Here is a 23267-nt window from a genome sequence, read left to right as displayed (position 1 = left end):
CCTGCTCTGGGCTGGTTAGGGGGCAGTTGGGGAAGTTCCAGGGTGAGGAGGGAGTAGAGCTGAGGCCAGGGCGCTGCCCGGGGTGTTGGGCCCAGACAGGGCCTGGACGCAGTTCCCTTCCTTAGGACCACCAGGGTCACCTTGGTCACGTCCCTGTGATGGCAGGTCGGTTGGGTGGGCCTTGATTTCTCTGCGTGATACATAGAGGCACACCAAATCCCTCGTCCCTCAGACAGACACCACCCTGTGCTTGGAGCTCTGATGGTCCCTGGCGTTGTGATTGCAGAACCAGTGCTGTGGGGCGTATGGCCCTGAAGACTGGGACCTCAATGTCTACTTCAACTGCAGTGGCGCCAGCTACAGCCGTGAGAAATGTGGGGTGCCCTTCTCCTGCTGCGTGCCTGACCCCGCGGTAAGTCGGCTCACCTGTGGACAGTCCCTCTGGAGTGGAGTGAGCAGTTCCTGCTTCCTTGAGGGCTCTGGCCACTTCTCTCCTGCGGACTCACTGAGCGCCTGGCTCCCCTTCCACTTGCCTGGGGCTCGTGCAGCTCTGAAAGCCTATATGTAGAAATTCCAGGAACGTTTTCACACGGCCCACCCTGGCTCTAGTGGGTTGGGTGAAGCAGGAGAAAAACAGTGTTACCCCTGCCGGGAGGGGCTCTCACTCAGAGAGCCTGAACAAGATGCTATGAGTGTAATGAACCCAGGTGTCCCTTTCTCTGGAGAAAATGCCCAGTCCTCAGAAGCCTGGGACGATGGGGTACATCGCCATCTGGGGTGACGCAGAATTTTTACTGTTCTTTCTTCTTCACTGGTTTTCCTCTCCGGTCTGCAGACTAACATCCTTGAGTTCCAGAAACTGAGCTCTTGGGTGACCTTTTTTTTTTCTTTTGGTTACACTGTGTGGCTTATGGAATCTTAGTTCCCCAACCAGGAATTGAACCTGGGACCTGGCACTGAAAGCTCCAAATCCTAACCAGTGGACTGCCTAGGGAGGTTCCTCGGGTTCCCTTGAAGGAACACTCAGTGTTTGCCTGAAGAGGGTCTGAGCCGAGAGGACAGTTACACTGTACTGTCAGTGTGGTCACACTGTTGGTGCTGGGCCACAGGCCCTGGGCAGGTTCCTCAGATCAACAGAGGCTGCAGAGCACAGCTCCACGGTGACTGTGAATTCTTCAGCAAGGGTAGGTTTTCCCCTCTTGCACAGGGATCGGCAGACTGCAACCCCTGTGCCACAGCCGGCCTGCTGTTGGTTTTTGCCTCACCTGTGAGTCAAGAATGGTTTCAGACATTTTTAAGTGAACATAAATCAAAACAAGAATAATTTGTGACACGTGAAAATCATGCAAAATTCAAATTTCATTGTCTATAAATAAAGTTTTATTGAAATACAGCCATGCCCATTCATTTATATATTGTCAATGGCTGTGTTCACGCTCCAACAGCAGAGTTAAAAAGCAGCTACGTAGACGGGTCAGAAATATTTACCGTCTAGTCCTTCATGCAGAAAGTTTTCTGACCCTGTCCTAGCATGAAAGGTTAGCTGGCAGTGTGCTGGAAGGGTGTGTGCTGTAATGGAGTTGGTGCTCATGTTTGGTTGTGACTTTTCTAGAGCTTTCTACCACTAGCTTCTCAAGAGTACAAAAATGATGAATTTTTCTGTTTTTTCTAACAGCAAAAAGTTGTGAACACACAGTGTGGCTATGACGTCAGGACTCAGGTGAGAGCCCCCATATTGCATATGAATTTTGAATTCTTTAGGTCTATTCCCCAGGGTCTGACTCCCTGATTTAGCACAAGTGCAAATTGGATGGGAAACCCAGGGGAGACTTAAGGAGCCAGAGGTGCCACCTAAGCTGGGAACCAGGCAAGCTTGGAACCAGCACACACATGGTCATGCACACATCCTCCCGAGAACAATGATGCCTGTGATTTCAAACTCTGTGAACTACAATCCCAAAATCTAGCAGTTGCTACATGAGTGGAAAGAGGTCAGGTGGAAGTTTGGGAGAACAAAGGCTATATGTTGGAGAAGAGGCTCCTTGGAATCCTAGGAGGTATCTGTTATCTAGGGGTCCAGGATGGAGCTGCAGGAGCATATGGCTTGGTCCAGCTGCCGAGTGGAGACAGTGGTGGCAGGGCAGGAGTGGGGCTCAGCCCTCTAAGGGCTTCTTCAGGCTCCACTCGGATGTGAAGAGGTGAGGCCTCACCCAGCCCTTGCTCTGATGGCCTCTGCTGCTGTGAATGACAGCTGGTCTGAAAGAGAGGGATCTCAGGGAACCTGCAGACACCCCTCCTATTGGTCGTGGACACGGGGGACGTGACCCTCCTGTTTGGGAAACCTCAGCTCCCTCTGCAGTGAGCTCCCTTGACAGGGATGGGCCCGTGTCAGCATCAGCCTCTCCAGTTACTGAATTTTGTCACCATTTGTACTAGTCACTAGGGCTGCCATAACAAAGCGCTTGGGCTGTGGGGAACAGAGGCTTATTTTCTCACAGTTCTGGAGGTTAAAAGTCTGGGATCAAGGCGCCAGTAGGGTTGCTCCCTTCTGAATCCTCTCTCCTTGGCTCAGATGATATCTTCTCCTCCCTGTGTCCTCAAATGGGCTTCTCTGTCTATGTCCTAACCTCTTCTTAGGGGACCCCAGTCATACTGGATTAGGGCCCACTCCAGTGACCTCATTTGAATGTATTTACTTCTTTTTTTTACAAGCCTGTCTCCAAGTACAGACACACTCTGAGGTCTTGGGGGTTAGGACTTCAACATACAAATTTTAGGGGGACATAATTCAGCTCCTAACACCGCTAACAAATGAATGTTCTGTCAGTGTTTCATGAGTGATGCTGATAGGGGAGGGGGGCCGGAGCTGGTTGCTGTGTGGGGAGGTGGGTGGGGACATAGGAACCGGCTGTGGCCCATCCCTTTGTGCTTCCTGAGCTTCCACTTGGGGTCAGGATTAGAAAGAGCCGGCCGGCTTGTGTCTGCTTATGCAGGCTCTGCTTCCTGGAACCGGTCTCCCATGGGCTAGGGGACACGACCTGAGAAGCTCGTTCCCTTCCCTTCCCTCTGCTGACTCAGAAGACGCTGAACCCTCTTCTCCCAGTTTCTCTCTTTGAGGCACATCTTTCCCCCGCACCTCCCAGCCTGCTCCCCTTTCTCCAGATATGGGCTGTGGAGTGTGTTGATCTTGAAATCTGTGGAGACCCTCACAGAAAAGGTTAAAGATCACAGTGAGGGAGCCTTTACTTAGGCAGACTGTCCAGGGAGGGGCAGAGGCCAAGGCCAGCTGATGTACTTCTGGGGAGTTCTGTCTGTCCATCTGTCCTCGGCACCTCCCTCTCAGATCCCTCATTCCCCACCAACCTTTGCCCTGCCCTTGGCGGGAGCCCACTAGAAAACCAACGTGGGGACAGCCTGCGTGTCACAGGCTCAGGGCAGTGTCGTGTCTCCCTGCAGCTGAAGAGCAAATGGGATGAGTCCATCTTCACGAAAGGCTGCATCCAGGCGCTGGAGAGCTGGCTCCCGCGGAACATCTACATCGTGGCTGGCGTCTTCATCGCCATCTCCCTGCTGCAGGTCTGTTCCCACTGCCCGTGTGGCTTCCTCCCCGCTTATAACCACACCTGTCCCCTTGAGTCAGATTTCACACGGGGAAAGACGCTAGTGGCTGGGGGTCCCTGAGGCCAGGGGTGAGCAGGCTGGCTAGTGTCTGCCAGGAGAAGAACTAGCTAGGGAAAGTCGAGAATTCAGTGAATCAGAGAAACCAGGGGTTTTTCAGTACTACCCAGGGCTTGGAGGAGAAGCCAGCAGCCTTGTGAGCAACTTCTGAAGCAACTGAGGCTGCTGCTCTGTGGAAAAACACACCGTTTAGAAAATGTACAGCTCTGACCTTTCCTGGAAGGAGGGTCACTGACGTGGACTCGGGGTCACCAGCTGTCCATGCCCTTTTCCCTCCTTTGCTCCGTGGCTGGTTGATCTCAGAGGAAAGCCGAGAGACAGACGCAACGGGAAAAGGAAACAAAAAAACTTACTTGCAAAGCAGGCAAGAACTCAGACTTAAGAAGGAGTGGCTCATCAAATACCAACCACAACAAGAACTTAAAACTGGGGAAAAAGCCAATTTCCTCAGGTCACCGAGTTCACATTAGTCTGTTCTTGGTAGAAAAACATCATTCTTCCCACACGGTTATCCCAGCCACTGAGGTCAGAGTGTAGCTTCAGACATCAGCACAGGCCAGGGCGTATTTATTGTAGAATCCAGGTTTATGGGAAATGTTCAAGATTTGTTATTTTGGGAATCAGAACCAGTCACTGACCCTGTCATTTCCAGTTTCACCCAGCACACAAAGCGTGTTGTGGTTTGCGGTCTGGGACATGCAGGGTCATGTTGCAGGCAGGCCAGAGCATCCCTTGTGCTTCTGTGGTGCTGCAGTTTGCCCCTTCCAGGCTCTTGGGACATGGCAAAGCAGACCCCAGGCTCCTCTGTCTTAACTGTGGGTTGGTCTCCTTTGGTGTGTGCCCGGTTGCTGCTTTCTGTCCTCAGTCTCTGCGGGCAGGTGTGGGGGTGATGGGCAGTGGGGGGTACCCTCTCCAGCATGCCCTCTGGGCCCCGATGCTGATGGCCGCTGCCTCTGCTGCCCTTTGTTTCCAGATATTTGGCATCTTCCTGGCGAGGACCCTGATCTCAGACATTGAGGCGGTGAAGGCAGGCCACCACTTCTGAGGAGCCAGAGGCAGGCAAGCGGAGCTGAGCCACACCGTGGAGGCAGCAGCCCTTCTCCAGCATTAGCTTCATGTCCACAGGGAGAGAAGCAGAAGCACCTGGCCAGAGCCGGCACCCCGCCTTCGGCATCCGCGTGATGTGACCTGTGTTTCTGCTTGCCGGTGCTGAAGACTGAGGGGCCCCCTGTAACCCGCAGAGACTTGTGACTGACACCCCCACGGGGGTCCGCCCAGAGTCAGAGGCTCCGTCTTTAAGTGGGGGAAGTGACTGAGGGACCGACTGCTCTGGTGGCTGCACCCTGGCCTCCATCGCACATGTGGTTGGTGCTGGCCTCAGGGGCAGCCCCATCTTCTGTGGACCTCCGAGTGCCAGCGGGGCCTGCGGTGTCTGCACACATTGGGGGTGTGGGCGGGGATCCTCAGCCACATCCAAGTGAAGTAAGCCTGAGCCAGCACGTGGCTGGTGCCACGGGAGTGCCTCGTCCCCTGTCCCCTCCAGCCCCCCAGGACGGGAACTGCTCCAGCCTAACAGCATTATGCCCTGATGGCACGGGGGGCGGGGGGGGGGGGTGGCGGTGGGCGTGGCTTTCCTCTTGAGCGTCAGCTCTCCTTTTCCTAAAGTGTGTAAATAGTTTATTTATAGGGGTAAGAATGTTCTCACACCACGTCTTCATTTCCTCTGGCATTCTCCTCTCAACAGCCTTACGCGGTGTCTGGGACTGACGCCATCCCTTTCAGTTCCCTTGAGTCTCTCTCAAACCAACTCCATCAGCTTCTCCTTATCATCCCTCATCACCTAGCTGCACTCACACACTCCCCCTTTGTCTACGTGCCCCTGACACGCATACCGTCACTCCCCTCCCCACTTGGCCTCACTGTCTTCTGGTCTTGGTGCTACTGAAACTGTTACCCGGAACTTGAATCCTGACCCTGCTCTACCGCAAAGCCAGGGAACCCTAGCCAGAGACAGCCAGCCGGAGACCTTTGGCCAGGGCTCCTCTCCAGGCTGCATGCAAAGGGCCGGCTGGCCGGCCTGGCATTTTTTTTGCCTCTCCTTGGACAGAGAAGCCCTGTAGCCAGCCCCTGGGCTGAGCCATGGACCCCAGCCTGTAGCTGGATAGAGGCTCGTATATTTCGTTGAAGACTTTCGTGGTGACCCTCCAACCCCTGAAGGGGATATCTGTGGTCATTGTGTCCACCCTTTGTGTCAGGGTTTATTGGGGGCCTGCTTTTGGAAATGAAGTCTGTCTGATGTCCTGAATAACTTCCCGGGGGAAGCTGGGATGTCTGTGCCGCTTTGGCTGGGCTACACTCTAACGCCTCTCTGGATCTTGTTCTGCCAGTTCTGTCCTCCTCGTTCAGGAATGAGCGCTACCTTCACTCACTTGCCGAAGTGTACATGCCGGTGTTTGTTGATGACGTTGGTTTTGTTGTTTTTTACAGTTTTCTCTGTAGACTAGAGGAAGAAGAATGCTTGTGTTTTTAGGAAGTGTGATGCTTTTCTTTGACTGCCAAACTCTTTTATGGAATATATCTTTATATTAATGCTGTTGCTTTGATTGTTTTTGTTTGGGGTCATAGCAAGATGGCATTAAGCACCTCAGTGGTAAACTTGGTTGCCAAGGGAACCAGTGGGATTGGGTGTAAGCACCACAGGAAGGTAGCCAGTTGACACAATCTGAAATAAATTTCATCAGGTGATTTTTTTTTTTTTTTTTAGATTCCATGTGCCACTTTCAGTGATTGGAGGTTACGATACAGCAAGCTGGCTTGCTCAGCTGTAAGCACAGGGACTTTGACTCTGTAGGCCCAGAGGCAATGTTATTTTAGGTCATAAGCATATAGCCCCAGGTGGTAAGGTCCAAGCAAAAGAGCCTGGGAACACTGGGCTGGAATCTGAGACTGCGTGAGCTGTGTGCCCCAGACCTGCTGGCCCACGTGTGGAGAGGGTTAGCGGCTGTGCCTGCCTCACCAGTATGTCTGATCCAGCCCGCCCTGGGGGAGTCAGTGTCCGCAGGCTCTCCCTGCTGGTGTGTGTGCACCGCAGCTGCTCCTCGACAGCTCTGCCGTTCCGTCTATTCAGGTGGACCTGGTGACCCCTTGTAAATATCTTTACAGGTCCCAGCCCAGTTCAGGGTGAAGTCTACCTACCTGTGACTTTTTAGAGTTGGGTTTGTTTCTTATTTTACAGAACTTGCTGACCACTTTCAGCCATCTCTTCTGACTCTGAGTTGTGCTGAGGGTAGAAGAGAAATGCAGGCTAAGAAGTGCTGACATGGCATCTCCAACGCTCTGGACTCTCTGCAGAGCCACAGTGCAGCCTCCTGGTCACGCCCTGCCCAGCCTCCCCTGAGCCTCCAGCCACTCCCTGTCCTCTCAGACCACATAGGCCAGCCTGTGCCTCTGCACGTCCCCTCCTGCCCCACCTCCCCCCCACCCCATACACTCTTGCTTGAAAGTTTCAGGGTCTTTGCTTATCCTTCCTGTGACTCCTGTCCACCTCCTCCTCCTGGAACTGCCATGCTATTATTTTTCCCAGTTGCTCTCCTTCTTGTCCCATCCCACATACCCACCTCCCAGAAAGCTTGCCTACCCAGCTCTGTGCTGCCCTGCTCCAGCTTTCCTTCCCAGGAAGCTGCTTGTCTGGCACTGTCCACCTCCCGCCACTACCCACTGCTTTTCTCACTCGCCTGGAAGCCGCTCAGCCCAGTCACCAGACTCAGTGCCTCTCTCTTGTTCCCTGTGGCTCCTGAAGCCCCAGACCACCCCATCCTCAAAGTCCTCTGCTTCTGCTGCCCAAGCTCCCAGGTGCCTGGCCCCCTCCTGCCCACCCTTGTCCCACCTCTCGCTGCACCTGTGCACGCACCAGTCTCCTTGGGCTCCTTTGACCCCAGGGCAGGGCTGCGGGTGGGGCAGGAAAGCCGTCTGTGCTGGTGCTGGGCTGGACTAGGTTTCCCCACATGAATAACAAGAAAAATGAATGGATCCAGAACTTCCTGGAACAAAGGAAGTACTCAGAGTACCTAACAGTTAAAAGCTGATTCAGTCCCCAGATCAGCTCTGGAGGAACCATTTTTGTGTCCAAAACACAAGAAAGGTAAGTTACCAGTGGAGATTTGGAAGAGGTGGATTGAAACTCTGGGAGCCTTGCCCCTGAAGGAGATTTGGTGCCTGTGAACCTTGCTTCTGAACCACTGATTGGTGCCTGCTGAGGAAAACCAGCACCAAGGGCAAGGCTGTGAGAAGGATCACTTTCCTGAGGAGGATCCAGTTACTGAGCTCTGTGGCAGGTTGACAACCATCCGGAGAAAGTCAGTGAAGATCCCTAGCTCTGTACCTGGATCTGGGTGCCTGGTTGAGTTTGGGGGGCCTTTGGGAGAGCATGACATCATCCCAAAGGACCTCTGTCCCACCCTGGGCTAGAGGCCCTGGTTTTGAGCCGCAGGCTCACTCCCTTTCATGACCAGAGCTGCCGTCTGGGTAGCTTACTTACCTTCATGAGCAGCAGCCTCACTCCCCTCCATGACCAGAGCAAGCCTAGTGGGCAGTGAGAAATCAGGCATAGCTTTCTCTCCCAGAGATACTACTTGGGCAGTAATGGGCATGTCTGGGAGTGTAGGCCATTGCAATCTCAGGGACACAGAGGGAGAGAGCTCCTCAGAACAGGAGGCTGGGTCAGAGCCAGCAGAGGAAGGAGTGAGTCTCGGCAGTGGGGACCACCCAATTGCCTCTTGGCTGGCAAGCTCAGAGTGTGGACTGCAAAAAAGGGGAGGAGATATTGCAGTGGTCCCAGGACATCCTTCTGCCCAGGTGTCCGGAGCTCAGCCAGGTCACCTCTGGGTCCAGTGCCCTCAGCTGTCTGGGTGAGTGGAGTGGCTGTATGACCTTGGGTGGGTGTTTTCTAGCTCCAGGCTCATCCACAGGGTTTGTAGGCTGTCTGTCCCCAAACTGTGGTAACCTGTCCCCAGGGACCCACCTTGGTACAGGCCCTGGCATGTGCTCGCCTGCCATCCAAGAGGATGCTGCCCAGCCTTCCAGGGAAGACTGGGCCTCCTGCAGCACCGTTCTCCTTCATCTGGGTGCTCTCTCCAGAGATGCAGAGAACTGTACACTTTTAGCTCCTGTAAACTCAGCAAGACCTGCTTTATCCTCCTCAAACCCAGGTCTCCTGCATTGCAGGCAGATTCTTTCCAATCTGAGCCACCAGGGAAACCCAAGTGTTAGTCGCTCAATTCTGTCTGACTCTTTGCAGCCCTATGGATTGTAGCCCACCAGGATCCTCTGTCTGTGGGATTCTCCAGGCAAGAATACTGGAGTGGGTAGCCATTCTCTTCTCCAGGGGATCTTCCCAAACCAGGGATCAAACCCAGGTCTCCTGCATTGCAGGTGGATTCTTTAACATCTGAGCCACCAGGGAAGCCCTCAAAGACTACAGTAAAGATATACTCATTCTCAGAACCCTTTTAGGGTCTCCAGGGCACCTCAGGACAAGCCGACATGGGCACTATAATACGGCGACTGTGATACAACTTTGGGATTCAAATGGATACTGTTCTGGTGAACTTGCCAGTTTTAGAGATTCCAGCTTTGGAGAAGGAGGAAGTCTGCCTCACAAAGGTCTGGGAGAGTTCTCTCTTCCTCAGTTTTCTTGCCATGCTCTGCATTTTGTATGCCAGCAGTGGCTTCAAAAGCATGGTTTAATAACTACCAAATTAAATTATCACCTAAGACTCTATCACCTCAAGTGACTTTTAAACTAATCTTTCTCTCTTTTTTCAGTATAAGTCGAGACAGTCCAGGCACAGAGTATAAAGTAACAAGTACATGTTCTGTTCCCCAGTGACATCCACCACAAAGTACCCTCCTCGGAAATGTGCATGCATATTCAAGTATCTTTTCCACACAAACGAGAATTGTGTTTTGCAATTAATTCTACTTAACTATATCTCAGAAATATTTCTCCGCGGCCAAATACCCATCCACAATGCATTATCACAGTCCACTGAAGGACTGTCATGAGTGAATGAACCTAGTTTTAGAATGGGGATTGTGTTCACAGTCACAGGTAAAAGAAAACCCAGTTCAAACTGACCGAAACAATGAAGGGAGGTTTTTGGCTCCTGAACCTGGAAAGTCCAGAGGTGGGGTGAGTTTCAGGGTTTGATCTGAGTGACTCAGTGATGCCAGCACTGAGGATCTGGTTTCCTTTCCTGTCTGCTCCACCTGTCACGGTGTTCTCATCACCCAAGGCAGAGGGAGGGAAGACCCCACCATGAACCACCTGGAGCCGCTGAAGAGGACGGCATGGTGGTAAAGCCATTTAGGGGATCCCCCCAGCAGCCCCCTGTGTGTGTTCATCCCACTGAAATGCCGTGGTGGGGGAACCAGACTCCTGTAGAAGAGACGGACATGGGAAAGGCTGCCAATCACCCCTATTACACTCCTGTGGATGAACATTTTGGTTACAGGGTGTTTTGTTCTTACAAGGGCTATTAAGAACCCCACTATATCTTATTATTAGAATTACTTCCAAGAAGGTTTTTGTAAGGAAAACATTTTAAAGAAATTCTCCAGGGAGGTGGGCTGCCATCATAATGAGCAGCTACTCAGGGCTGGAGTGTTCCTGTGCTGCCAGGCTGTTGAGTGGTAAGGGTGGCCTGAGCACCTGGGATGTACGGGCTAGTTCTGGGGTGAGGGGTGGTGGGCAGGGGATGGGTGACGTGTCCTCCAGGAGCCTGTGACCTGCGACAGCACAGCTTCCACAGGGAGGCTGAGCAAGGTGGCCCTGCAATCCACCTTTGCCTTCGGAGACAGCTGGTCCTGTGAGAAAGGAGTGGTTTGAATGGCATCCTTGTGTACAAATGAGGACATGTGCGCTGGAGATCCAGGGCTGCTCTGAGGTTGCCAGGGAGGGAGCTGCAGAGCCCGGCAGACAAGCCTGCAATGGGGCTTTGGGGTCCAGATGGCTCACTGCCTGACTGCTGGGTCGACCCCCTCCTGGAGAAGGGCAGATCACCCTGATGAGCTCAGCCTATTGGTTTGGCCACTTCCCCAGACAGGCAGCTATGTGCCAGAGGCAAAACTAGACAGTGAACCCAGGGTAGGTGGGGAAGCGGGGGCGGTCTTGGCTCTGTGAGGGTGTATTCCCGTGGAGACTGAGTGGGGTTGCCATTGATCCTTTGCAGTACCAGGCTCTCTGCTCTAGATTAAGGCTTGTGCAGGAGCTCGGGCTTGAAAACAAACACCCTAAGCAAATACCTCACTGCCTCAGTTTCTTCATTTCTCAGGTGGAAATAATTTGAGGTCTTGATTTCACAAGGTTTCTGGGAGAATCTGATGAGTTTGTGTAGAGGAGAGACAGCAAGGTAAACTTGAAAGGTGCTATCAGCTGCCCAGCCACCTACTGCTCACTAGCCTGTAGCCTTTGGAAAGTTTTTTAACCACTTTGGGTGTTTTTTGTGAAACACACCTCCAACATGAGGTTGTTTCAAGGTTTAAATGAGATGAGGTGGCTCATCTAAGCATTTTAACATAGGTTTAGATGGATTACTTAGTAGGCACCCCTCACAACTACTGCTAATGCAATTATTGAATTCTATCTAACTACCAGTCCCCACCAGGCTCAGCTGCCTGGGTTATGGGAAACACAGCTCAAGCTCCCAGCCAGAGCTGGGATCCAGCTCTGCAGCTCCCTCCCTGGCAACCTCAGGGCGGCCCTGGATCTCCAGCGCACAGGAAAGGCTTGCTCCTTTTAGGAACAAGGCTTAGGTCTGTTGGGGGCTCAGCCGGTATTTGAGGTTCAGGGTCTGTTTGCTTTCTATGTCATGGTGGTGGGGAGGCAGAAGATGGGTTTCTTCTTGCCGGGAGTGTGGATCCTGCCAGAAACCAACACAGCCTGAGACGTAGCTCCTGAAGCCCCCAGAGGAAGCAGTGTTCCTCTCGGGCCAAGGGGGCCAGCAGAGGGCCACAGCCTGCCTTCAAGAGCTCCTGAAGGGATGATCTGGGGGAGACTGGGGAAGGAGCCTGGGTTAAAGGAGCTTGGACGAGAAAGAAGAACCTGAATAGATGCTCTGAAACTAGCAGGATGATGTGTTTGGATGGGATGGGAAGGCTCCTATGGTTGGAGACCATATTTGGTTCCATTCCAGGCAGGGAGAACAGAGATGAGAGGAGTGCTGGGACTCACCCTAGGCCTCAGAGTGAGGGGCTGAGTCCAGCGGAGGGGCCTGGAGCAGGCCTGAAGCCAAGGCCAGGAGGTGGTCCGTGCACCTCCCACCTTGACGAGCGAGTGTGTCCAACCCTGATGCAGGATGGCCACAGCAGGACTGGAGGCACTCATGTACGTGTGTAAGACACGCATGCAGTCCTGGAGGCATGTGTGTGTGTGTGAGACACACATGCAGTCCTGGAGGCATGTGCGTGTATGTGTGTAAGACATGTGCATGCAGTTCTGGAGGCACACGTGCATGTGGGTGTATATACGTGTGTATGTGCACGCATGCACTACAGGTGCTGGAAGTCCTGCTGTACCAGCCCAGGTCCCCAGGAGGAAATCTTCATTTCCAAGACCTTTCGGATTTTATTTATAGCCCTAAGGTCAGGAGGGCAGCTGGTTAACAGTGTCTTAAGACTGTTCTAAGGCACATGAGCCCAGCAGTCTCACCTTCGGGCTCCACCTCATGGCGGCACCTTCTTCTGGGTCACATCATCCCCTCTCTCCTAGCCCTCACCGCCGAGCCATTTCAGCCTTACTGTGCCTTCGCAGGGAGCCCGGGGTTGCAAGCTTTGTTTGTAGGTGATTTGGGGGGTCCAAGCAGTCATTATCAGCTGGGGCTGGGAGGAGGGCTGTGTTTTCTTTTTAGTTTTAGATCTGTTCTTGCTTTGTTCTACTTTTAAAAGTCAGCACAGCTATGATCATACATGTGGAGAACTGACCTCTGGGAGGGACTGAGCACCCTGTTGCTAGACGTAGGCAAACCCAGGCTGGACACCTCCTGTTGGGGGTGATATGGATGGGGCTGCCGGGGAGGTTTGCACTGCATGGCAACTCTTCTCATCCCTGAGAGGCTCTCTTTCCTGTGTATTTTGTCAGATTATTTTTCAAAAATGCGGCATCACTCATCTACATGTTAAGCACATGCGAAAGATTTAACTCATTAATTAAACAATGGATCTGGCAAGATTAACAAGCAGTTCAAAGGAGAAATTGCAGTGGACTATAAATCTAAAAAGAGTAAAGCAAATGTTGAGACTGGCTTTTTTTCATGGGGAAAGGGTCAATGGTCATTCCCCTTTCCTGAAGGATCATGCAAATATACTATATGCATGTCCATAGACAAGAAGTATTTTGCATTAACTACAACTTAAAGAGTTGTAAAACAGCTCAAAGGCAATGACATTTGAGAATCAGGATCAGGTAACTGAAGGCTGTTCTCTAAACCATGCAGAGTTTTCCACCCACAATCTCTTGCTTATTCCAAATTTCCTTCCACTTCTTGTTACTCTGGCAGAGCTCACTTTTAAAAAAAATAGGACCCATTCAGGGAGTCCAAAGGAGCCAACTTCTCACTGTGAAGTGGAGCCGGGGGATGAGGGTGTCTCCCAGGTGCCCTTGGTCAGGGTCAGCCACTATCAGAGGGGTCCTAAGGGCACTGGCTGCCTTCTCAGTGGGGACTGGATGGCTCAGGTCTGCTGCCCAGAGAGCCCACTGTCAGCAAAGCTGCTTTAGACCCACGGGGTCACCCGCTCCTGCAGACGTGTAGGATTTGTCTTCGTTCCTCCAATTGTAAATCTCAATCATATCCCATTACCCTTCCAGTTTCGCCCATCTAAGCTGAGGGGACTATTGCCCGTTAGCTAAATCCAGGCCACAGCCTGGATTTGAGGGCTCCTGGAGGGATGATCCAGGAGTGTGGGATCACCAGGGCCCTGAGGATGAAATTGGCTCCTCCAGTCAACAGAACATCCGGTCACCTCTTCTAAAAGTTAGACATCTCACGTGTATCTGAATCTCTTTCCAAGCATAACTGCATTTTGAAGTGAGCTTTCCTCCCCTCTCTGCGGATCTTAAAACAATTCTTGGAAGCTGCAGGGGGTGGGGGGGTCTTTGCAGGATTCTCATATAAAAGAGAATCTGTAAGGATGTTCTAAGAAACTGGGGTGTGGGGGCCCAGTCCCTGGCTGGTGAACTCCCCTCCTTCCTCCGGGCAACACAATTCTTACGCCTGGCCAAGGTGTGCATTAAAAGTTTTCGACTGTGTTTTTGTTTTCTCTTTCTATATTCCACCCTGCACCTTCCTCGATCCCCAAACTGTACGGGGACAAGTGTCAGTCACTGGCCTTGGAGGCAGCAATACTGGTGAACGTCCACGTGGTTCTCAGGAGTGAGGCTGGAATGGGCTCATCTAGGACCAATATTCGTTCCTTCTGTTCCAAGTATCTGCTGCTCAAGGGCAACAGTCAGATAGCCTCATTAAAAAACCTACTTTGGGCAACACTGCTGGGCAGGTGAGGTATGTTTGACATTAGAGGAAGCTTAACACACGGGTGCCACGCATGTTGAGTAGCAGAACTGGGTTTATAGCCCAGGATGTCCACTACAAGGACTGTTCTCACCCTGTCTGAAGACACCAACTCACAGGACACAATCAGTGTACATAGAAGGGGCCGATGTGGGGGCCACACACTGATGTGGTCTAGTGTGGAGGCAGCACAGTGCCAGTGAAACAGACAGAACTGGGGACCATTTCCTCTGTAAAGTGGGGATACTGATTATAACACTGCAGCTTCAGCAACAGTGCGATGATTCTCTATGTGTGACCTCCTAGACCAGCAGCTGTGGTATCACTTGGGAACTCGTTAAACATGCAAATTCTGTGGTCCCACTCTGGGCCTGTGGTAACAGAAACTCAGGAATAGAGCTCAGCCGTCACCGTTGTAACCAGCCCTTTGGTGATTCTGGGGCTTCCCTGATGACTCAGACGGTAAAGAATCTGCCTGCAATGCAGGAGACCCAGGTTAGATTCCTGAGTCAGGAAGATCCCCTGGAAAAGGGAATGGCTACCCACTCCAGTATTTTTGCCTGGAGAAATCCATGGACAGGGCGTTGCAAAGAGTTGGACATGACTGAGCAACTAACACTTTCACTTTCACTTGGTGATTCTAACACAGGTTCAAGTTAGAAGACCACTGCATTAGAGTCAGGATTGGAGAAGGCAATGGCACCCCCTTCCAGTACTCCTGCCTGGAAAATTCCATGGACGGAGGAGCCTGGAAGGCTGCAGTCCATGGGGTCAGTCGCTGAGGGTCGGACACGACTGAGCGACTTCACTTTCAATTTTCACTTTCATGCATTGGAGAAGGAAATGGAAACCCACTGCAGTGTTCTAGCCTGGAGAATCCCAGGGACAGGGGGAGCCTGGTGGGCTGCTGTCTATGGGGTCACACAGAGTCGGACACGACTGAAGTGACTTAGCAGTAGCAGCAGCAGTCTAGTCAGCTGGTGGCTGGAGCAGGGAAGAGGGTGAGGACCCAGTGAGGGAGAATCTTAGGAAAGAGGCCTGGATGCTTGCACATCACTCGTGCCCATGTTCCATCATCTGAAGCCACGTCAGGCTGCCAGCTCAAGGTCTCTCTGTACGCCCAGGAAGAAGAGGCGAGGCTAGATATTGAAGGACACCAGCCGACTTTACCCTAAGTCCCACAGCTTGGGGAAGTGAGGATTGGGGCTGGAATCCCCCTTTGTAGGGAACTGAGAACCCAGCCTGTGGGGGGTTGTTTGCCTAGCTCACAGCCTCTGCTCAGCCTTCTCACTGCTCTGAAAAGCAGCCTGGAGGTAGCAGGCACCTCTTCAAGCTGAATAGTATGTGGGATCCCACAGGGACAGATGTGGTTTGTGGGCAGATGGTGGCGGGGAGCAGGAGGCACACGTACTCTTGTCCATACCCACCAGGGGTGACCACTGGGGAGGTGAGACACCACTGCATGGCCCCAGAAGGACTGTTTGGCTCAGAACAAGACCCCAGAGGGTGGAGGTGGAGGATGGAAGGGCAGGAACCTGTTAGGGCTCACTAAGACTTAGGTTTAGGTCCTGGATCATTAGCAGCTGTCGACTTTGACAACAAAATTGGCCTTGGAATAATAAAACTGTCTGCCTCATAATCTTATTCTGAAAATTAAAGAAGTTAGGAGAAGAAAGGCCTTAGCACAGTGCCTGTGGCTTCATGGTGGGCATGCAGGAAGTATTGGCAGTGATCTCAGCTCGCTCTTCCAGGCCCGGATGGGAGCCCAGGGCTCCCTGGAGTTCTCAGGTGCTTATAGGGTGAGGGCACTGCTGCTCCTCTCCACTGGGCGGGATGGCCTAGGGGCCTGGTGGGGCCAGGCCTGTGGTTTGGAGGTGACTCTGCAGCTGAGAGAGGCAGCAGGCAGGCCTGGCTGATGCATGGTCTTTAGTAGGTGCCAGGGGACCTGGGGAGGTCTGTGTGGGCGGCTGCCCATAGCACAAGCCTGTTTGCCATCTGCGGTCTCAGAGTCGCCTCCTGCCCTTTGAGTTAATAAGAATCAGTCCTGGGCTGACACAGTCAATCTGTTATACTTGTGCTGAGTGGCCTGGTTCCAGGGGGATTCGGATGGAGTCAAGCGTTTTCCAATTAGCAGGACCAGGGCTCCTGGAGAGGTTTAGGGAGGGGGATGCAGATGAGCGTAGGCTGTCTGTCTGTGATGGAGAGGGGGCAGCCCGCTCAATACTCCCTCCACCTGAGGACCCAGAGCTCCCTGCTGTACGAGCGGTGTGCAGCCCAAAGGACTCGGCATCCGGTGAGCCAAGGACCATCTCTGGAAACCACCTTTTTTTTTTGCTGTGTCACTGGTTTCCTGGGGGAGGTGATGAAAGGGGGGCTGGGCAGCAGGAAGGGGGGATGGCTGCCGTCAAAGAGAGAGCGGAGCCGAGGAGGGACCTCCAGTGGGAAATGGGCCATCAGAAACGGCCCTTAGAGAGGGTCTGGCCGAGGTCCTTAGTGTCATGTCCAGTTCACCCCTGCGGCATCCTTGGTAAGACAAATGCAGGACTAGCCAAGTAACACACGGGTCGTGATGACCTTAACGGAGAGGAGGTGAAGCAGAAGGGGACTGTGATAACAGGGAGGAGGGTGGGGTACTCTCAGAGAGGCATGGGGCATGGGGACAGGACCAGACTTCACACTGCCCCGTGTTTTCTCTCCATCAGTGTCTCCGCCTCTTGGAACGCTGGCCCGTTCCCAGACTCCCCAAGTGCTGCAGCCACAAGTTCAAACTGTAGTAGAAAATCAGCTGATTTCTCCTTGTTTTGCGTATCGGTCCCAGGTTCAGGAAACACACCTGTGGAGAACTCAGGACTTTTCCTGTAAACCAGAAGGAGTCTGGGGACATAGAATTAGCTCCCAACACCCACCAGCCCCACCTAGTATGTTGATTCACCAAGTTAGTGAGGAACTCAGTCCCATATTAAGGAGCAGGAAACAACTCCCACTGCCACCTACTGTGAGCCTGGCCATGTGGCTCTGACATAACTTACCGCACCCACTGAATGCTGATCAAAGCCTTGTGCAGAGACCTGATTACTTAAGCTCTGAGCCACTGGAAGGTCAGGTCTGGCTGGCTGCAACCCTGGGCTCTGAAGCTAGAATCACAAATGTGTGTGTCTGTGCTTTTTATTTAACATCAGCATTGGTGTCCTCAACCTGTACTCCACCCTGTACTCTGACCCCAGCAATTCCATGGTGGGGAAAGCCCCAAGCCCTCCTCATGAACTCTGCTAATACCTGGCACTCGGGCCCACAGGCCTCCCACTACTATGTCCCTTAATGGTTCCTTTTTGTCCCTCCTCTGTCCTGGCAGAATTAAAGTTCACTTTTTTTTCCTCTTTTAAATAAATCTCACAGCAAGCGTTTTGTGAGTTAAATCATTCTGATGAAGATCTGGGACAGAGTGGTCCACCTTCTCAGGTGTGCAGCCGTCCCTTTGCTTCTTCCCCTGCCTCCTCTGGGCTCAGAGATCCTGGTTTTCAGTCCTGGAGCAACTCAGCTCGCCACAGCTTGGCCTCCCAAATGTGCATATATAAACCTAGCATGGTTTCCAGAAGTTCATGGGTTGTTCCTTTTTTTTTTTTTGGATTTACTTATTTATTTTTGTGCGTGCTGGATTTGAGTTGCGTGCAGGCGCTTCCTCTAGTTGTGGAGAGCAGAAGCTGCTCTCTAGCTGTGGTGCTCGGCTTTCTCACTGCGGTGCCTTCTCTTGTTGCAGAGCACAGGCTCTAGGCACGTCCGCTTCAGTAGTTATGGCTCACGTGCTTAGCTGCCCTGCGGCATGTGGGATCCTAGTTTCTGGACCAGGGATCAAACCCATGTCCCCTGCATGGGCAGATGAAGTTTTAACAGCTGGAGCACTAGGGAAGACCCTGGGCCTTTCCTTTTATTAGGACCTGTTTATTCTCTTTAGAAGGCACTAGGGTTTAAAATACTCTTTTTCCTGATACATTAGACTGGGAGCATCCTACACATGCTTTTCCCCACTAGTAATATATCACGATTACATTTATGCCAACAGATATGCTCAATGTCAGTTCTAATATCTGTATAGTATTTCATTCTATAGACTCACCATGATTTATTAATCTAAGCCCCTTTTATTGAATCCATCTGTTATTTTGAAATTTCCCACGATTATGACTAATGATGCAGTAGTTATTCTTTTGTATGTCACAGAACCCCTAAGGTCATGACCACTGAGGGCGATCCTGGTACAATCACAGGTAACAGGCAAGGATCTAGCTAATTATCCCAGCTCTGATTATTGAATAAATATCCATCCTCTCCCTCACCCCGTTATTAAGTGTCAATTGGATCACATTCTAAATAATTACATACGTATTTGGATCTGAGTATGGACTTTCTCCGGTTTCCCTGGTGGCTCAGTGGTAAAGAATCCACCTGCAATGCAGGAGACAGTGGTTTGATCCCTGGGTTGGGAGGATCCCCTGGAGAAGGAAATGGCAACCCAGTCTGGTATTCCTGCCTGGAAAACCCCATGGACAGAAGAACCTGGCGGGCTGCAGTTCATGGGGTTGCAAAAGAGTCAGACACAGCTTAGTGATTAAACAACGGCAACTGGGCTTTCTTATTTCAATCTATCTGGTTTTTTGTGAGTGTGTCAGAACTGAAATGTTTGTTTTAGAAGTCTGAATACTGGCAGTATAGAGTTCAACATTCCACTGTATTTTCTAGACTGTTCTCATCTGTTCATTCATTTGGCTAACTTGGGAAACACTGTATCAAAGTGTCTTGCCCACATACCAGTTAAATTTCAGGTTTGGCTTGAAATTCTAGAAATGGATGAATTATTTGAGATTGTATTAGTTATGCTTCCCTGCATGACACATTACCCCAAAGTTCAGCAGCTTGAAATAGCACTTATACATCTTACATCCTGTCTGAGGGTCAGGAAACTAGGACCAGCTTGGCTGGAGGATGCTAGCTCAGGATCTCTCGTCAGGTGGCAGTGAAACTGTTGGCTGGGGCTGCAGTCTTATCTGACCAGATCCTCTGCCACTCACGTAACTGTTGGCAGGAGACTTCAGTTCCTTGACATGTAGGTTTTGTAACATGGTGTCCCCAGAGTGAATGCTGAGAGAGAGAGAAGAAAAGAGAGAGAGGAAGGGAGAGAACCCGAGGAGGAAGCAGAAAAATCTTTTATAACCTAATCTCAGAAGTGACAGATGATCACTTCTGGTGCATGCTATTATTGATCACACAGATGACCCTAGTATGTGTGAGAGAGACCACCCAAAGTCACAGATACCAGGTGTCCGGGATCATCGAGAACCATCTTGAAGGCTAATTAATACAGAGGTGGACTGAACATGTTACGGTACTGCAGCTTTTCAATTGTGAATGCAGTGTGTCCCTGCTGCTGCTGCTGCTGCTAAGTCACTTCAGTTGTGTCCGACTCTGTGCGACCCCATAGACAGCAGCCCACCAGGCTCCTCTGCCCATGGGATTTTCCAGGCAAGAGTACTGGAGTGGGGTGCCATTATACCAACTTAAATCCTCAGTGTGCTCTCAGCGAGGATATTCACTTTTTTTCACATAGGTCCACACAATGTTTGTTAAATTTATTCGCAGTGTTTCATATCTGGTTCCTATTGTGAACTGGATGTCTTTTAAGTGGCTGTTGCACTCATACAGGGACACTATTGATTTTTATGGCCATGATTTTTCAGGGGAGCTTAACAGGTAACAAAGCAGAAATTCCTCTAGACTGTCACTGAGCCTTTGGATCACAAAACAGAGACCAGATAAGATCCTAAATGTGCTCTTGGGACCAGTTTCCCCAAGTGACTGCGTGCCAGGGAGGTGGGAGGAGAATGTAAGGAAGGCCTTCCCGCAGTCCGTCTTTACGTGGGGCTCAGGGCAGCAGCAGCAGCAGGGCTGCCTGAAGTCAAGATGATGAGGTTCTCTGACCATGACTTGACCCTGCCTTTAAGGGAGCCCTGTGGTCAGGGCCTGGGGGGATAGCCAGGGCAAGTGGCCAGTCCACCTAATGCCCCAGAGACTTAGCCCATCTGCCCGCGACTTCCAGGTATGAATCTCCAATAGCATCTCCTCAGAGCCCTGTTCTGCAGCGTTTACACAGCCTCTGGTCGATTCCCACATGAATGTTCCATCATCCATTCTCATTTCTAGCAGCTACAGTGTTTATCCAGCACCTGCTGCACACCCAGCAGAGCTCTCAGCACCAGGGATCAGCAAAGCACCTGCCCTTGTGATGCTTGTTACAAGTAGGGAGAGAGAGACAACACCAAACCAACTGTAAAATAGTCTTTTACAGAGTAAGTGATACAGGAATAAATAGAGCAGAATAAGGGAGGCTTCCCCGGTGGCTGAGCAGTAAAGTTTCCATCTGCAATGCAGGAGATGCAGTAGACACTGGTTCAATCTCTGGGTTGGGAAGATCTCCTGGAGGAGGAAGTGGCAACCCACTCCAGTATTGTTAACTGGAAAATCTCATGGACAGAGGAGCCTGGTAGGCCACAGTCCATGGGGTCACAAAGAGTCGGACACGACTGAGCATACACGCAACCAAGGAAGGATCGGGAATATAGAGGGGCTAAAAATTTGAGCAAAGACTTGAAGGGGCTGAAGGAGCTACCTGAGACCTGGGCAGAGGGAACAGCCAGTATGAGGGAGGGAGTGTGTATTTGTGGAAAGGTGAGAATGGGAGTGGTGGTTAACAGGGACTTTGCGGAGGTGGGAGGGGTGGCTGGGAGGAGGCAGATTCTGTAAGCCTTGGACTCTGAAACAGGAGCCACTGCAGGGTTTCAAGTAGAGGAATGACGTGGTCTACACTTTAAAATGACTTTAGATGTAAGCAGATGCCTGATAGGAAACTCTGGGATAAGGAAATGCCCTCTCTTGTGCCCTTGGTCCCCACGGGCCATGCTGCTGCAGTCCTCATCACCTCCCCCAGAGACTTTGGCCAGAGTCCGCTGACTTCTCCCAACCTCCTGCTCTTCTGTCTCAGAGAAATGTCTCCAAGCCCTTATGCAGCCTAGGAACCTCTGGTGACAGGAAGGATTATCCCTGCCAAGGTTCTAGCCTTCCTGCTAGGAAGGTCTGGCTTTGTCTGCATGTCCCTCTTTGGGGGTGGGTGCCAGTGTGGGCAAGACTGTGCATGTCCTGTCCCGTGTCCAGAGGCCAGTTTTCTTGGGGGCACATTTCAGCACTTCTCAAATATATTTATTTCACTCATAGGAATTCTATATCTTACTCACTATATAAAACAATACAGAACGGACTAAAGTGGGCTTCCTCCCCCTTCCAACAAGAAAGCAAGGAACCATGTGTGTCTTCTTTCATATTCTTCCTTCGTTTATACGAAAACAATCAAACATAGAATTTTAAAAATGGATTGCACCATGCACAATACTCTGTCACCTTTCCATTTTTCTGCGCTGGACATTTTCCTCGGCCAAAGCAGACATATAGACTCCATTCTTTGTGACAAGTGTCAGTGTTCCTCATTAGGCCACTCCCCACCCCACTGAGGGACATTCGGGTGGTTTCCAGTTACTTTCGTAAGAACATTGCCTGCGTGCACCCTGCCCCCAGAGGGAACTGCGTTAGCATGCAAAGTTAAACACATCACATTAGCCGATGAAAAATGAAAACAAAATAAAACCAGTTGGAAGGCGGTAAAAGGCCATGTATAAATACCCCTGGGACTCCTCACCTGGTTCGTTTCCAGTCGCTGGGCGCTATCTCGGCAGGAACTGCCACGGGCTCCTTTGCTCTGCGCTGCCGCCGCCCTGGCGTCCGGGCTCTGGGCCGCAGTCGTGTACTGGCGCAGCGCGCCAGCGGCGGGAAGGGGTCCACCTGCGCGCAGATCCCGGGGCGTCCGGCGCGCTTGGCCGGTGCTAGCTGCTGGCTCTCCCTCTGGCTCTCCCACGGGCAGGCGCGCCCACTCCGATTGGCCGTCAGGGGGCGCTCCAGGCCGAGTCTAGCGGCCTCCCTCGCCCGGGGACCGCGACCGGCGGGCGGAAGCCAGGCCGGAGGTGGAGCGGGGAGCGGGGCCAGGCAACACCCCCCCGCGCCGGCCCTAGCACGTCCTTCCGGAAACCCGATCCAGCCCGCGCCCCGGCCGCGCTCCACGCTCGGCCTCCTGCCCCACTGACCTGGGATAGCCAGGGAGCTCTTTGCCCGCTGGAACACAAAACGGGGCGCTAGCGTCGTCCTTCCCATTTGGCTACCACCCACCCTCTCTCAAACATATCACTCCCACAAGGATGACACTATCACCGCCCTGGCCAGAGGACCAGACCTCTTGCCGATGGCAACCGGCCCGTCCCAGCAGCCCTGTATTGTGCACGCTCTCTGCCCTCCCTGAATGGGGAGGAGAGAGAAGAGGGTGGCTGGCATCCAGAACTACAGCGCTGCATGGCAGGAGCCTGTGTGTGGGGCCTCCATAGTCTGGGTCCTACTGGGACAGGCCAGCCAGACCTGGGGGTGGGGCAGCCTGGCCCTCCATACTTCCTGTGACCCCCTGGGCATAATGAGCACCCACTCACACCTGGGTTCCATCACTCTGGGGTGCCTGATCCACTTTTAGTCCTCTTGGGGAGGGAAGAGGATGTGAAGGTTACCATCCATCCCAGGCCATAGTGCCAAACTCTGTTTTCTCCTGCTCAGGCTGCAAACCATCAAAATATTCATAGTATCTAGTGGATGTCAAATTTGAAAATTAGATGAAGTCCCCAGGTGGCAGCCTATGGAGTGGGTAGCCAGAGACAAGTCTCTTACCTTCTCTGAACCTGTTTCCTTGTCTGAACACAGGGGCAGCTGGGAGTAGCTCTGAGTGCTTGTTGGGGTGAACTTCGGATCTGTTGCATGAGCAACACTATCCATCCTCATGGCCAAAGACAGATGAGCTCCCTCCAAGCAGAAAGCAACATCCCCCTCTGTCCAGCGCGCTTCACATTCAGGGCATGGAGAGCACAGAGAAAACACACTTGTATT

The 23267-nt window shown here is 52.1% G+C and overlaps 2 protein-coding genes across 12 annotated transcripts in view; one reads left to right on the top strand and one right to left on the bottom strand.

Moving 5' to 3' along the window:
• The window catches only part of TSPAN14 (tetraspanin 14), a 57661-nt gene extending 51394 nt beyond the window's left edge, over window positions 1-6267 (top strand). For 7 of the 9 annotated variants that reach the window (XM_086381693.1, XM_086381690.1, XM_086381697.1 and 4 more), the window contains 4 exons: window positions 287-412; window positions 1676-1720; window positions 3457-3576; window positions 4652-6267. In XM_086381693.1, the coding sequence (XP_086237819.1) occupies window positions 287-412; window positions 1676-1720; window positions 3457-3576; window positions 4652-4723 (363 nt within the window). In that variant the 3' untranslated portion in view covers window positions 4724-6267. Of the gene's footprint in view, window positions 1-232; window positions 413-1675; window positions 1721-3456; window positions 3577-4651 lie in introns of all 9 variants that reach the window. The other 2 variants (XR_015156718.1, XR_015156717.1) reach the window with 1 other exon arrangement.
• Window positions 6000-22603, bottom strand: LOC147342817 (uncharacterized). Of its 3 annotated transcripts, XM_086381729.1 has the most exons (3): window positions 21985-22603; window positions 7589-7718; window positions 6424-6958 (listed from the first exon to the last, which is right to left on the bottom strand). In XM_086381729.1, exons 1-3 carry the CDS (start codon window positions 22491-22493, stop codon window positions 6908-6910), a joined length of 690 nt encoding a protein of 229 aa, XP_086237855.1. In that variant the 5' UTR covers window positions 22494-22603; the 3' UTR covers window positions 6424-6907. The 3 variants fall into 3 exon arrangements, with proteins under 3 accessions (XP_086237856.1, XP_086237855.1, XP_086237854.1); XM_086381730.1 differs by lacking the exon at window positions 7589-7718 and having other exon boundaries at window positions 6000-6958; window positions 21985-22601; XM_086381728.1 differs by having other exon boundaries at window positions 6430-7718; window positions 21985-22600.
• Between the last annotated feature and the right edge of the window lie 664 nt (window positions 22604-23267).

This window comes from Bos grunniens, chromosome 28 (genome assembly GCF_055505025.1).
Source record: "Bos grunniens cultivar Pamir isolate PY7600 chromosome 28, Bosgru_T2T1.0, whole genome shotgun sequence".
Lineage (NCBI taxonomy): Eukaryota > Metazoa > Chordata > Mammalia > Artiodactyla > Bovidae > Bos > Bos grunniens.
Note: the sequence above shows the minus strand (reverse complement) of the source record. Positions and strands in the feature narration are given on the sequence as shown.